The sequence below is a fragment of the Mustelus asterias genome, chromosome 12, assembly GCF_964213995.1.
Source record: "Mustelus asterias chromosome 12, sMusAst1.hap1.1, whole genome shotgun sequence".
Lineage (NCBI taxonomy): Eukaryota > Metazoa > Chordata > Chondrichthyes > Carcharhiniformes > Triakidae > Mustelus > Mustelus asterias.
This window is the reverse complement of record NC_135812.1, coordinates 17,853,645-17,870,040: the sequence shown is the minus strand read 5'-3', so window position 1 is coordinate 17,870,040 and position 16,396 is coordinate 17,853,645. Positions and strand designations below refer to the sequence as shown.

Below are 16,396 nucleotides of genomic sequence, written 5' to 3'. Positions count from 1 at the left end.
AGACTGGCAGATTCACTCAGGCCAGGAGACTGATTGCTGGGGAAATAGAAATCCTCACAACTGATGCAAAAGAGGGAGTGGTCTTGAAAAATTGGTTTTGGGGCAGATTAGAATAGGAGACGATAGGACCTGTATTATTGCTCATTTTGGAGTGATTGATGCTGATTGAGAATAAAAAGTTTTTCTAATTTCCAGCACTCTTGTTCCTTTATTGGGCAAAAAATATTAATAAACTTAAAGAAAATATGTAAGCTTTGATTGTTTCACATAACTTAAAGTAATTCCCTTCTTTAAAAAAACAGGAGTATTTCATTCTATAATCTTAGCAGGTGAAAATGTGTAATTGCATACTTAATCATCCTGTGATTGAATATTTTTTTAATGTTTTTACTTTAGTGTGTGGCTAAAATGTTAATTTTGGTATGTTGTATAGCATTTGTAGGTTGGTAGCAGCACGTGGCACAGTGGTTAGCACTGCTGCCTCACAGCGCCAGAGATCCAGGTTCACTTCCGGCCTGGAATTGTCACTGTGTGGGTCACTGTCTGTGTGGAGTTTATACATTCTCCACCTGTCTGCGTGGGTGTGCTCCGGTTTCCTCCCACACTCCAAAGACGTGCAGGTTAGATTGATTGGCCATGCTAAATTGACCCTCTCAGGAGATTAGGATAAATGTGAGGTTGCGGGAATAGGACCTGCGTGGGATTGTTGTCGGTGCAGACTCAATGAGCCGAATGGCGGCCTCCTGCACTGGAGGGATTCTATGATTCTAAGATTAGTACCAAGTACAGCCACTATCTGTTCCTTGTTCTCATTTGTGAGCCATTGAATATTCAGAAGATACTTCTGCAAATGCTTTAATGCATTCAATTATTAAGCTTAATGTACTCCACAGAATCTTTTTGAACTTTGCAACAGAATAAAGGTGTCTTTCCAGTAATGTGTCTGCATGGGGAATCTATTGCCGGGCATCGAGTATAAACTGTTGGCAAGTTATGTTGTGGAGATGCCGGCGTTGGACTGGGGTAAACACAGTAAGAAGTTTAACAACACCAGGTTAAAGTCCAACAGGTTTATTTGGTAGCAAAAGCCACACAAGCTTTCGGAGCTCTAAGCCCCTTCTTCAGATGAGTGGGAATTCTGTTCACAAACAGAGCTTATAAAGACACAGACTCAATTTACATGAATAATGGTTGGAATGCGAATACTTACAACTAATCAAGTCTTTAAGAAACGAAACAATGTGAGTGGAGAGAGCATCAAGACAGGCTAAAAAGATGTGTATTGTCTCCAGACAAGACAGCCAGTGAAACTCTGCAGGTCCACGCAACTGTGGGAGTTACAAATAGTGTGACATGAACCCATCTTTTTAGCCTGTCTTGATGCTCTCTCCACTCACATTGTTTCGTTTCTTAAAGACTTGATTAGTTGTAAGTATTCGCATTCCAACCATTATTCATGTAAATTGAGTCTGTGTCTTTATAAGCTCTGTTTGTGAACAGAATTCCCACTCACCTGAAGAAGGGGCTTAGAGCTCCGAAAGCTTGTGTGGCTTTTGCTACCAAATAAACCTGTTGGACTTTAACCTGGTGTTGTTAAACTTCTTACGGCAAGTTATGTTACAGCTTTATAAAACTTTAGTTAAGCCGCATTTGGAAGATTGCATGCAGTTCTGGTTGCCACACTACTAGATGGACTTGGATGCTTTGGTGAGGGTTTACCAGGAGGTTGCCTGGTCTGGAGGGTTTTAAGTATGAGGAGAAATTGGATAAACTCAGATTGTTTCCACTGGAAAGATGGAGGAGGCTGAGAGGCAATCTGATAGAAGTCTACAAAATTGAGAGGCGTGGATAGTCAGAGGCTTTTTCCCAGGATGTTAGGGTCAACTACAAGAGGGCACAGGATTAGGGTGAGAGGTGGTAAGTTTAGGGGAGACATGCGGGGAAAGTTTTTCAGAGGGTGGTGGGTGCCTGGAATATACTGCCGGTGGAAGCAGGCATGTTAGCACCGTTCAAGGTCTATCTTTTTAGACACATGAACGGGAGGTGAACAGAGGGTTAGTAACTGCATAGTTTTGGCTTTACTGATTTTAATGAAAAATAAAAAACATTGGTCTAGCAATATAGCAGAAAGCAAACTGTGAAATTCAATACCCAGTGTCCATTCAGTAGTGTAAAAAGGATCCATAACCAGTTGTTCAGATTGTTTATTTTGAAAAGAAGTACCTGCCTTCTCCTTTGTGAATATTTTTCATGTAAATATAAATGATGTCATTTCAAGAAGGCTGTTTTGGGGAGAGAACTGAACCTGCTGATGTGTGAGAATTTAATTAACACCCAAAGATTCTATCACCAGCTGAATTGCTTTTGACTCTTTCTCTCAGCGTCACGATGTATGATCTGACTATTGGGTACTATATATGCCCTAAATTAGACCGTTCCCCACATGTCCTCAGTACTCTGTTCAAATAGATTTGTCATAATTAGCTTTATGTAGAGGTAACGGTGAAATGTGGTTATAAACCCAACAATTTAGTAAGGAATAAAATGGTTAGTTTAAATGTTTGCAATTTTATGCATTTAATTTATTATTTAAGAGCTTAATTTGTGACACTTTTTGTCCCTTTCAACAAAGGAATAAATATATTTTAAAAATCTATTTGTGTATTTCCAATTATTGAAACTCCATGAACACTCTAGGTCTTCAATGTAGTGGAATCGTGGGGCTGATGTATTTTGTGAGACTTTTATTTACACTTGAGAAAGTGAACAATGCATATAGGCTTGTTTTCCAAATCTAAGCCTTTTGAGTATTTTCAGCTGCGGAACACCAGGATGAATTCCTGTTCACAAGACAAATCCATAATAATGGGACCATGTTGCACAAAAACATTGAAGCAAATTGGCTTACAGGTCATCTCGCCTATCTGGTAGTGTTAGCAATGTGTTAAATAAATCCAATGACAGCACTCAACTGATGAGATGGCAACTGATTCATATGTGCGAAATATATTAAAGCTTTCTACTTTGTGATTGTTTTTGATGCTTTTGATTAAAGATTGAATGAACAGCCTACTAAAATAATGTGGAAAAGACACGGATTCTTAATAAATCTCTAATTTGATTTTTAGGTTTTCAAAGTGCACTTTCACATTTAATTTGGCTATCATACAATAATGTACGTTAGCATAAAACCATTTCTATTTAAATATGAATTCACCTATTCGAGGTTTTTTAAAAATCATAACGCAATTGCAATATGTAGCTGTACTCTGAGTGATTCGAGTCTATAAATTCAGACTCATCACCAAAAAAAGGGAGTGATTAGGAGATGCATTTTTATATGTTGTTAGGACATTCCATGTCCTACCAGATACAGGTAGTAGAAGTGACTTCATTAATACTTAAGGGAAAAGGACAAATATTTGGGAAAATACGTATTTCTAAAGGTCTAATTGGAAAGCTCAGAGCTAACAAACTGCATCATCTGTTTTGTAATGTTCGGGCCTATAAGCATCCCAGAGGAGATGGCAGCACAGTGGTAATGTCACTGGCATTCCCGTTGGTTAATCACATGGGAACATGTGTTCAAATGTTCAAAGATGTGCGGGTTAGGTGGATTGGCCATGCTAAATTGACCCTTAGTGTCAGGGGGATTAGCAGGGTAAATACACGGGGTTACGGGGATAGGGCCTGGGTGGGATTGTTGTCAGTGCAGGCTCGATGGGCCGATTGGCCTCTTATGCACTGTAGGGATTCTATGATTCTAAATCCCACCAGGGCAGCTGATGGAATTTAAGGGGCAGCATGCTGGCAGAGTGATTAGCACTGCTGCTCCAGCACGAGGGACCCAGGTTTGATTCTGTGTGGAGTTTTCACATTCTCCCCCTCTACATGGGTTTTCTCTGGGTGCTCTGGTTTCCTCCCAGAGTCCAAAGATGTGCAAGCTAGGTGAATTAGCCATGGTGAATGTGCAGGGTTATAGGGAAAGGGCAGAGATGTTCTTTTGGAGAGTCAATACAAACTTGATGGGCCTCTTTCTGCACTATAGGGATTCTACTCTGTGGTTGCCTGGGTCACATTTGGGGCTGGTACCCCAATGATGCACTGGGGAATCCCTCTAGGAAACTCCCACGTAATAGTTTACTCAGCAATTGTCCAGAAGAGCTCTGGGTCTGACTCCAACCCACCCCCGGCTCTTACCCTTATGTTTGTATGTCTCAATTTATTTTGTTCTCTTTAAAATTTTAATTAAGGGGGAAACAGTGACATAGTGGTACTGACTGTCACTCAACCAGCAATCCAGAGGCTCAGGCAATGTTCTTGGGTTCACATCCCACCAGAGCAGCTGGTGGAATTTAAATTCAATCTATTAAAAACAAAAGCTGGAACTGAAAGCTAGCATCGGAAATGTAACCATGAAACTACCCCCAATTGTTGTGAAAGCCTATTTGGTTCACTAATGTCATTTAGTGAAGGACAATCTGCCATCCTGACCTTGTTTGATCCATTAAGTATCTTCTGAAATGATGCCGTAAAGCCACTCAGATCAAGGGCCGTTAAGGATGGACAACAAATGCTTCCCTTGCCAGTAACACCCACATTCCAACAAATATTTTTTTTAATTAAAAAGGAAAACTTTAGTGTATTTTACTTCCTGGTTTACCATCTGTGAATACATCAATCAATGTAATTGGCTGACAATCACTGTGACTTGCTGCCAGATTCAAACTGATGTTGAGAAATGTGGAATGCGCTCCAGAGATCGCTAAATAGACATGGGAAGCTTTCTGCAAGGTCATTGGTGAGCTCCTTACTTTGCCACTGTAATAGAACAAAGAACAATACAGCACAGGAACAGGCCCTTCGGCCCTCCAAGCCCGTGCCGCTCCCTGGTCCAAACTAGACCATTCTTTTGTATCCCTCCATTCCCACTCCGTTCATATGGCTATCTAGATAAGTCTTAAACGTTCCCAGTGTGTCCGCCTCCACCACCTTGCCTGGCAGCGCATTCCAGGCCCCCACCACCCTCTGTGTAAAATATGTCCTTCTGATATCTGTGTTAAACCTCCCCCCCCTTCACCTTGAACCTATGACCCCTCGTGAACGTCGCCACCGACCTGGGGAAAAGCTTCCCACCGTTCACTCTATCTATGCCTTTCATAATTTTATACACCTCTATTAAATCTCCCCTCATCCTCCATCTTTCCAGGGAGAACAACCCCAGTTTACCCAATCTTTCTTCATAACTAAGCCCCTCCATACCAGGCAACATCCTGGTAAACCTCCTCTGTACTCTCTCCAAAGCCTCCACGTCCTTCTGGTAGTGTGGCGACCAGAACTGGGCGCAGTATTCCAAATGCGGCCAAACCAACGTTCTATACATCTGCAACATCAGACCCCAACTTTTATACTCTGTGCCCCATCCTATAAAGGCAAGCATGCCATATGCCTTCTTCACCACCTTCTCCACCTGTGACGTCACCTTCAAGGATCTGTGGACTTGCACACCCAGGTCCCTCTGCGTATCTACACCCTTTATGGTTCTGCCAATTATCGTATAGCTCCTCCCTACATTCATTCTACCAAAATGCATCACTTCGCATTCATCAGGATTGAACTCCATCTGCCATTTCTTTGCCCAAATTTCCAGCCTATCTATATCCTTCTGTAGCTTCTGACAATGCTCCTCACTGTCTGCAAGTCCTGCCAATTTTGTGTCGTCCGCAAACTTACTGATCACCCCAGTTGCACCTTCTTCCAGATCGTTTATATAAATCACAAACAGCAGAGGTCCCAATACAGAGCCCTGCGGAACACCACTAGTCACAGGCCTCCAGCCGGAAAAAGACCCTCAAATGACTTCAATGAGGCCATTGAAGTTAGCCTCTTGGAACATGAACTCTCTAATTGAGCTCATTATTGCCTGCCCAATCAGGGAGTCTTTTCTGTGTATATAACTTGGGAGTGTCGGGTCTCCTGGCACTCTGGATGGTCATGATGTGGAGATGCCGGCGTTGAACTGGGGTAAACACAGTAAGAAGTTTAACAACACCAGGTTAAAGTCCAACAGGTTTATTTGGTAGCAAAAGCTTGTGGTTTTTGCTACCAAATAAACCTGTTGGACTTTAACCTGGTGTTGTGAAACTTCTTACTCTGGATGGTGACAGAGAGCCTGTAGCACTCTATGAACTGTAATAGTGCTTGTAAATAAAAGGGAATCTGGTGAAGGGACACCGGCCTCTGCTGACTTATTTCAGCCACTCACTGCAAAATTTGGGTCAGAGTCTTGGATGGAGGGGAAATCATAAAGTTTGAGCCTTTTAGTCAAAAAGTCAAATTGAACGACATCTTGACGTTTCTTGCACAGCTGCATAACATTGAGAATTGTGAACATGCACTGAAAATTAAAGTTATTGCCACCTTTTGATTACTCTGCTGCAAGGTGGAGTTTCAGCGTGGGCTGCTATAAGCATCTGCTATAAATCCCCCCATTGCTTCAGGGAAGACAAACTACCAGGCTGGTAATTTCATGGTCCACTGTCTTCTAAATTATATTTTGTGAAGGTCCCGATTAGAGTAAATGTGCAGTAAAGTGACTAGGTGCATTGTATGTTTTAACCACTAGAGGATGCTGAAAATCCTGGAGGATCTTAATGTTTCCAGTACACCAATAAATCTTTATACCTTCCACAGAATCACTTTTGTGTTCATGAAAGACCTGCTAACATGGATGTGAACAAGTGTAAATTTAACCCTGTTCATCTGTATTCTAAACCTTTTTCAGATAATTGCATTAATTAACCTATTGATTTAAGACAGTCATAACTTGTACAGTCCATATTGTGCTCATCAAATTTTGGGACAAAACTAGCATTGCTAGCTTGCAGCTATAATAGTGTGGTTCTTTTAGTTTGGGCCCTACTAGATCCAAAACTACTCTCGTTCCATGGTAGTACCCTTTAATGGACAGGGAAGTCACAAATCTTTAGGATTGATCTAAGTGTTAAAATGGAAAATATCCCTGCAGTTGGGCCATCTTGTGCAGAATAATTTGGTGTAGGAGAGTAGAAGCATAAATTGGCCAGTTGAGCACTTCTCTGGCAAGCTTATTTGTTTATAAAGCACACACTGTTCACCGGAGCTTGTAAAATACTATTTTCAATGGACAATTTCATGCTCACTAATATTATTGTCTTGTTGTATTTGTAGTGTGGCTGGCCACTCAGAATCATAGCACATTAGTGACTGAGCGCAGTGCTGTGCCTTTTCTTCCAGTAAATCCAGAATATTCTGCAACTAGGAACCAGGTATGTTAAAATACAAGTGTCAGTTGAATATATATTTTTGTTTGTGTTTATCGTGCCTAAGATAATGCATGTGTGTAAAGCTTATATATTGAAGTATTTTATATATATTTGTGCCTATTATGTTATACATTTATAACAGGAAAGAATGAATGTTGAGTAAAAAAGAGAGACATCAGCCTTTTTCCACTTTTCAAATTCACAGTGCAGTTGTTTCTTTAAGTTTTGTCCATCCTGTTAGTGAAACTGGCCATTAGGAAGGTGTGTGAGTGAGACTTTTTTGATTTTGATGATGTCTGCCTAGCCCTCCTGACAGTGCAGTTGAAATTTGGGATGTTCCTGTGTTCAGAATCGCAGGTACAAAGCTACATGTTATAGCAAGCTGGGCCACTTGCTCATCTTTGAGGTCTTTTCAGACTATATTTTGTCTTAATGTTGTCAAACTTGATTGAGCCCCTTTGCCCATATTCGTCTTCGATGGAAGCAGGATGGCACGATACTGAAAGTTTTCTCATCGTGGTGACTGGACTGGCCTGCTGTATTAATTGGCAATCAATGATTACAACCATCAAGTTGCTTGTTTATAACCCAAAAAAAACTAACTCTTTCAGTTGAATATTAAAGTAGTTACAATAGCATGCACATATCTCACAATCTTAATTTTGTTTTGCCACTTCATTTATCTACTTGACTATGAAATATTTTGTGCTGTACGTGTCATTTTTAACTGTTCTCCAGATTTGATACCCAACTGTTCAGCTTTTTAGATCTAAACTTATTTTGTAAGTTATACCACCTTCGTCAGGTACCTGACAACAATTCTGTAGAAGTGTTTTGCTACTAAATTCTTAACAGGAAGCTGACCATGAGAAATTAATATGTTGCACATTTGAACTTTGTGCTTATTCAGATATACTGCAGCAAAAAACAATTTCCTTTGATTGTTAGATTCCATTACATAATCTTCCCCACAAAAAGTCAAGCCATTGGGGTCTTGTCACTTCATTTCCCATGTAACTGCAAAAATATGCTGACATTTGAACTTTCTAAAATAGACTTGGCTCAAATGCTTAAAACAGTAAAATATGAGTGGCCTAATCCTCAAGAGAAGGATAAATTCAACAAGTGTGCACTGGCATTGTTGCATTCTATTTCAGTCCAATTAAATTCCAAGAGAAGCTAGAGGGTTAATGGTTAGCATTTTGTCATCCCCTGCTGCAAAATGGAGACTAATTGTTCTGTTTTAATGGTAGAAGTGTCTGGTATGACTACCCCATTTAACACACATCTGGCAGAGGAAAATGAGGGGATTTGGTGAGGGAGGGTGAGTGAGGAAACTTCACTCTAATACCAGAGTTTATTTCATAAGATCTTGGTTTATGGGAAAGTTGGGTAGATAGGGTGTAAAATCTGCCATGGAGGTCGTCATCTCAATTTAAAATCTTGCATGAGTGTCTCCATCTTGATGACCACTTTGCATTAATCGTGTGGTGCATGGTCTAGCAAAGGACACAAAAGAAAGACATCTGCTTCTATCATTTTCTTGAAGTATCTGAAAAGGCTTTTTGTACAAATTGCTTTAAATTTGTGCCCTCATATTCTAGATCTTTTTACGAGTGGGAAAAGTTTCTTCCTATCTACTCTGTCCAGCCCCTGATGATTTTGAACACTATCTGCCCTCCTCTTAGCCTTCTCCACTCCAAAGAGAACAGTCCTAACTTTTCCAATCTGTCTTCATAACTGAAGTTTCTCTGGAACCAAACCTCTTCTGCACCCTCCAATGCGTTCACATCCTTCCTCGGTGTGGCATCCAGAACTGTACACAATACTCTAGCTGAGCTTTAACTAGTGTCTTATACAGCATAACTTCCTTGTTCTTGTACTCTATGCCACTCTTAATAAAGCCTGGGATACTTAGCAGCAGAAGCCTGGGCTTGCTGGCTGAGGTGCAACAGCAAGGACACAGAGTGAGTGGCAGTAATGGGAGCCGGGCTGCTCCGTGCTCTTAGGCAGAAGACTGTCTGACAGGTTTGACATTGTACTAAACGATTTGGTGTGCATTGTTGCCCGCATTCTTCCGAATGCCATCCCATTGAGGACCTCATTAGAATCCCCTGTAGCAGAACTCATGTGCGACCTTACCCTGCTGGGAGCAGCAGACATACTACCCTTCCCTAGCCCCCAAGTCTGACTGCTGCCCACATGCTTGGTGACTCGTTTTTTTGTAGCCGTTTCCCATTTCTTGTACTCTTATCCTATATCTCAGCTGAAGATGTTGTGGAACTGCAACTGACTTCAACAAAGCAGAAGATGGAGATTGGGGTGCAGGCTAGTGTTTCCCGTCTTTTTGGAGTGCGTTTATGCAACAATCCAGTTTAGCACATAGCTTCCTATTCAAGTGGACTGTTAAATATTTATTCATGAAGAATAACTGGGTCCTGAAAGGTCCCCTGCGACCTATTCAGCAATAGACCAGCACGAGGAGACATGAATGCAGGTAGAAAGCTGGGGAAGATGTTTTTGTTTTCCAAACCACCATCCTATCCACCTATTGGGAGTATACCGTCTCTGCTGCCAAGAACTTCACAGCACTTATAGGTAGTAGGTGAGATAGTGGCCTTGGAATGTTAAGTGACAGCTTTAAGGGGTATGGGGGGGTGGAGGGGGGGGGTGGTAAATAACCAACTGGAGGGAGGAAGGGAGCACAAGTACAATCAACTATTGGAGTAGGCACTGATGTGAAAGTGGCATGAGGAGGATATGCTGTAGCTGTCCTGTTAGTGTATCTTAATATATTGTTACTGACAACACACTATCATTTATTTCTGTTCATCATTTCAGTGGTTGGGAAGTTGCTTCCAAAATTTTTCTTTCTAAATACGTGAAGGTTAAACATTTGTGGGCGATTCCCAGTGAAAAGTTTCTAAAACATTTGAAGCCACAGTGTATTATAGGGATAAACAGTGAAATGACATGCAACAAATACTACAGCTTTTGTATATCCTGTTTATAACTCTTTTCAAAATGAAAGTCCTAAATCACAGTGCTTTAGAAAAACAAATTGCTTTTATGAATTTATTTTAATATTCTTTAAGTTTTATGGTTTCTGTTTTCAATATATTTAGATTTGATATTTCATTTTTTCCCTCATGCCACAGAGTATTCGGTGACTTTCATAGCTTTTAAAATGCACATATCTTTTTCTAGAATCTTATGACTGCAAAAATGATTTTCCCCAATGAAATGCTGTGCTAAAAATAATAAATGAGCTCCTCTGAAAACTAGCTACAAGTGAGGTTTTTGTATTTTTAAAAGAAGTTAGCTGATTGGCTTTAGAACATGTTATTGCTGACAATTGTTTTGAACTAGCAGAGATACAAATATTGTTGAAGCTAGATAGAAATTTTGAACGTTCAGCTTTCATAAGATCGCAAATAGGTGCAGGAGTAGCCATTCAGCCCATTAAACCTACTTTGCCATTCACAAGATCATGGCTCATTGGGTTGTGCCCACTTGCTGCCTGTCCCCTTTAACTCTCTTATTGATCAAAAATCTGGCCAACTCTGCTTTGCACATATTCAATAACCCAACCTCCACTACTCTCTGTGGAAAAGAATTCTAAAGGCTAAAATCCTCCGAGAATAAACTCCTCCTCATTTCCATCATGAACGGGATGCCCCTTACTTTTATGCTGGGTCCCCTAGTTCTAGATTTCCTCAAGGGGAACATCCTCTCAGAATCCACCTATCAAAGTTTCTCAGAATCTTTTGGGTTTTTCAATAAGATCACCTCTCATTCTGCTCAACCTTTCCTCACAAAACTTCTTTCCAGGACTCAATCTAGTGAAACTTCTCTGAACTGCTTCCAAATGTAGAGTCCAAAACTATGTACAGTACCCTTGCCGTAGTCTCACCAATGACCAGTTTCAGCAAGACTTCCCTAGTTTTATACTCCATTCACCTTGCAATAAGAGCCAATGTTCCATTAGCCTTCCTAATTACTTATGTAACTGCATGCTAACTTTTTGTGATTCCATGTAAAAGGACAGCCACTTTTTCATAGCATTCTGCAGTCTCTCTCTCTCTCTCTCTATTTAAATAATATTCTGCTTTTCTATTCTTCCTGCCAGGATGGAGAACCTCACATTTGGCCACATTATACTCTATTTGCCAAATGTTTGCCCACATCTATCATCCCAATACCATGAGCTGTTATCTTGTGCAGTACCTTTCTAGGTGGCACCTTACTGACTGCCTTTATAAATCCAAATGCACTACATCTACCAGGTCCCCTTTACTCCCTGCTTGTTACATCCTCGACTCAATAGATTTGTCAAACACCATTTCCCTTTCACACAACCATGTTGACTCTGTTTGATTGTATTATGATTTTCTAAATGTCCTGCTCCTACCACCTTAATGGATTCTATCATTTTCCCAAGCGCAGATGTTTGGCTAACTGGCCTACAGTTTCCTGCTTTCAGTCTCCTTTCTTGAATAGAAGGATTACTTTTGCCGTTTTCTAATTTGTTGGGACTTTTCCAGATTCTAGGGAGTTTTGGAAGATGCATCTGCTATCTCTGCAATCACTTCCTTCCAAGACCTTCTGATGCAGGCCATCAAACATCCGCCTTTATTCCATTAGCTTTCCTAGGAATTTTTCTCTAGTGATTGTGATTATTTTAAATTCCTCCCTCCCTTTTGTCCCTTGCTTTTCCATCATGAATCTCCTCAGCCCGTCTACTTTAATTAGGGGGTCAGTTGGAGAAATAGCATTTTGAGTCCTTTCTGTGTTCATTTGTTATGTTCATCGTAGTTTCAGAATGTTCTGTATTGCGGTGTGGTTACAGATGCTGTACAACTGCATATGCAGGTAAGTTGATATTTCACAGGAAGAATGCAGTCTTTTCCTGTCCAGTTCTGCAAGATAATACAATTGAGGAAGAACACTCGGTTCATCTATCCAGATTTTTAAATTTGGCCTTTCCCTATCACATCCTCCAGCTGTACCAAGAATGAATCCATAGTTTTGTCTACCCAATGCGATCCAAATGACTGCTGCAATGCTGATTGTTTTCTGCTTGAAGTTCTTGCCCAGTTTTATCCTAAATTGTCTTCAGGGTGTCCAATTTATGTCTTATCCCAGCTTGTTGCAATGCTCTAGCTTTGCCGGATGTAATATTCATATTTCTGTAAGATTAACAATCAGTAGTTTTTGTTCAAACAGTTTGTCCAACTTTTTCTAATCTTTTCTCTTAACTGAATTATTTGCACCAAGAGATTAACTCCTTATGTTGCACCATGGCTTTAATGTGATTAAAACTAAACAGCAGTGTTCAACGTGCATTTGACCATGATAGCATGCAATTCCTGACTTGTGCTGTCCCGATCTAGTAACATAAATCAACATTCTGTTCATCCATTGTTGCTCTGTGGCAAATTGATGTTATCAAAACTTGAAGCTATCTTCTTCTTCAAATTTACTTCTACATGTTTAACTATTCTTGCATCATTCGGAATATATTTTTGCCAGCATTTTTTGTTCTAATGTATGGTACCTCTCTCTTTTGTGTATAATTTCACGGGTATTTATTCATGTGCAGATTCTAGCTCCTTATGGCAGCTGTGACTTGATGGCCTTCCTGTGCTTCACCACCCATTCCACCTTTGTTTAGTACCATCTGCTGATGTAATCAGTTTGCATTGGATTTCTGAATCCAAGTCATTTAATGTTGTTTAAATCGGGTATGACCTTCGAGTAAACCCTGGCCTGCTCCACTCCTGCACATCCCCATGGGTATTCCACACAACCAATTGCTAATCCATATTCAAGTCTTACCTTAAATTCCTACATGGTTTCTATGGCAATCTCTTATAGTGATCCTTATTGAAGACTGCCTGAAGATATGAGCTATCTGGTTTTCCTTGTCTTTCTGAGATTACAACTCTGAAATGCTTTGGGGCATGTTTCTACATTAAGGACAGTCTAGAAACACATTGTTGTTCGCTGGGGCTTCAGTAGTTTTACCATAATCTGTAACCTCATGGCCTGGCATATCCCTCATTCTGCTATTATCAAACCTGGGGACCAACCCTGGTTCAACGAGGAGTGTAGGAGAGAGGCCAACAACAGCACTAGGCATACCTAAAAAAATGAGATTCCAACCTGGTAAAATTGCAAAACAGGGCTGCGTGCCCTGACCAGTTATGCAAGATAATACAATTGTGTATTGTAAAGTGGAAGCAGCAAAGTGAATATAGCTAAGTGATCTCGCAACCAACAGACCAGATCAAAGCTCTTGTCCCAAACCTGAGTTTTTATCCTGAGCCTGTTTTGTCCCTGAGACTCGCCTCTTCTCCTCTGATTTCTAATGAGACTGCTGATCTATAACCTCCCTTCCCTAGGCCCATGCTAACAGACATTGTAAATGGCTCCCTCCCCACAAGTACTGTTTTCCTCGCACTCCCTTTCAAAATGGCTATCATCATTTCCTCCTCAAAAAACCCTTCTTCAATCTGTCTTTACAGACTATTCTTTCCTCTCAAGTGCTTGAAAGTGTCGCCAGTTCCCAAATATGCATCCATGTTTGAATTTCTCTGATCAGTTCCCCACCCTGTCACCGCACCGAATTAACACAAGCCAAAATCATAAATTATTTTGTCCATGGTGCATTTTCTTACCTCCACTCTCCTCAACTGTTCGACAGTCTTTGAGGTCAGTCACACCATCCTCCTCTGCAATGTCTATATCTCAGGACCACTGCCCCGTTTGACTCACAGCCAAGCATCTCCAGCAATGGCTGTTCTTCCACCTCCTCACCATTATCCACATACGCTGTTGGCACCCAGCTTAACTTCCCCATTGTGACTCCATTCCCCCTGTTTTGTCAGACTGCTGATCAGACATCCCATCACTAATGATCCACAATTTTCTCTGTTTAAACATTGGGAAGTCTGAAGCTTGCATTTTTAGCCTCCTGCTGCAAATCTTGTATCTTTAGCACTAATGCCTGCCTAATCCCCAGCTATTGCCTCGGGCTGACCTAGTCCGCTTGCAATCTTACCATCCTATTTGAACCTGTACTACATTTGTGACCCCATATCCTGTCCTATTTAAAGATTGTCTTCGACCTCTAATGTCACAAGTTGCTGCCTCTATCGCAATTTATCTGCTGCTGCAAACCTCTTCCATTCTTTGGTCACCCTCAGTTGTGGCAATACCACTGTGTTCCGAGCTGCACCTCCACCCTTTTTAACATCAAATATCCTCATTTCTGCTGCCTGTATTGTATCCCACACCAACTGCCACTCACTCATCACCCATTCCTATTCTCACTGACTGACCTTGGCTCCTCATCCCCAGCACCACCATATAAATCACTCATCCTCCTGTTTCAATCTATTGATGGCTTCATCATCACTGCCACCCCACACCCCTCCCAACCATCTGTGCAAACTCCATCATTGGATAGTTGTGCCAACAACTCGATAGCCCCCTCACTCTTAAATTTCCTTTCTTAAACTCCTCTGCCTTTCTACCTTCCTCTCTCCTTTAACACCTTCCTGAGAACTCACCTTCTCAATCAGTCTTCTGGTTATCCCTCCTAGGGTGGCACAGTGGTTAGCATTGCTGCCTCAGCCCAGACCCAGGTTCGATTCCCAGCTTGGGTCACTGTCTGTGTGGAGTCTGCACATTCTCCCCGTGTCCGTGTGGGTTTCCTCCCACAGTCCGAAAGACGTGCTGGTTAGGTGCATTAGCCATGTTAAATTCTCCTTCAGTGTACCCGAACAGGCAGTGGAGTGTGGCGACTAGGGGATTTTCACAGTAACCTCATTGTAGTATTAATGTAAGCATACTTGTGACGCTAATAAATAAACTTTTAAAAGTATTTCCAGCCTGGCTTGGTGTCCATTATTTTTTGATTACCATTGGGGCTTTTGTCAAAAATACCATATAAATGCAATTTTTTTTTTTTGAAGCAATGTTTTTCCGAGTTCCCATCATCCAAAAATGATTATGTAGCTTGGAATTCAGGTGGCCACTGACTATGTGTGTGATAATGACAATTGTTATCTGACAGTGAAAAGATGGTTGCCATTTTGATTTTGCACTAAAGAGATATAACTCAAAGCTTCCCGATGGTCCTGGGCACTTCATACACTTACTTTTCATTACTTGAATACTGGGGGAAAATGGATATTCAGCCCAAATTCTCAACAGTAAACATTAGCTGGCTGGAGTGCAGAGCTCGGCACGTGTTCAAGCACAAGCATAGAACTGTTCATTGTTAAAATTAAGGTGAGGTGAACTGTCAGTAGAACCTGGATCTGTCAGCTTGAAGGCTGTACTTTGTGTATGTATCTGAGCCTGGTGGTTGCAGTAAAACTGCAACACTAGAATATTATCCCTATTCTGTCAGTTAACTCCAGCTATTATATTGGCTCATACACATTTTGAGTGTACCAGGTTCAAGTTGGTTTCAAAGTTTCTCAGGATCCTGCACTTATGGCAGCTGCCAGTTTAAGTTGATTAAGGTAACAATATTCTGCCACTTGCCTTTTGATGTCTCACTTTTTGTGTGCATTTTGTTTAAAACCATGTTCGTACCAGATGCTGTGCATTACTTTTCACATGCTTCTACGCAGCTCATCTGTGCAAAATGAAATGCTGCTGCAGTAGAATGCGGAGAATAGTTTTTCATCCAGTGTCTGCAAAGATGTTTTAAAACTGAGGTCATTTACTTCAAAAAAAAAAGATTTTGATTCCGTTTGGAGTTGGATTGACATAATGAATAGCAGCAGGTCAGCAAAACCAGCGAAGAATTACAGTGACTCTGCATTCCCTTTTCTGTCCACATTCCTCTGTATGCTTGTGCACTGTAAATGAGGAAAAAATCTGATCTATTTTTAACAATGAACAGTTTATTCCTTGGCGTGCTCTGGCCCTGTGGTCTGTGTCGAATTTTTGGTTTTTTTTTCCCCCTGCTTTGAAATATTTTCAGTGTCTCCTGATTGGTTTAGCTGCTGGCACGCCTTGCATATTTCCCCAGCTGGGTTCAAGTGATCCCAATGATCATTGGTTACTTTGACTGT

At 41.0% G+C, this 16,396-nt stretch overlaps 1 protein-coding gene across 7 annotated transcripts in view; it reads left to right on the top strand.

Annotated features, from left to right (window-relative positions):
* Nucleotides 1-16,396, top strand: part of git1 (G protein-coupled receptor kinase interacting ArfGAP 1) — a 194,429-nt gene that overhangs the window by 144,260 nt on the left and 33,773 nt on the right. For all 7 annotated transcript variants that reach the window (XM_078224851.1, XM_078224850.1, XM_078224852.1 and 4 more), the window contains exon 11: nucleotides 7,210-7,307. In XM_078224851.1, coding sequence (XP_078080977.1) covers nucleotides 7,210-7,307 — 98 coding nt within the window. The remainder of the gene's footprint in view (nucleotides 1-7,209; nucleotides 7,308-16,396) is intronic.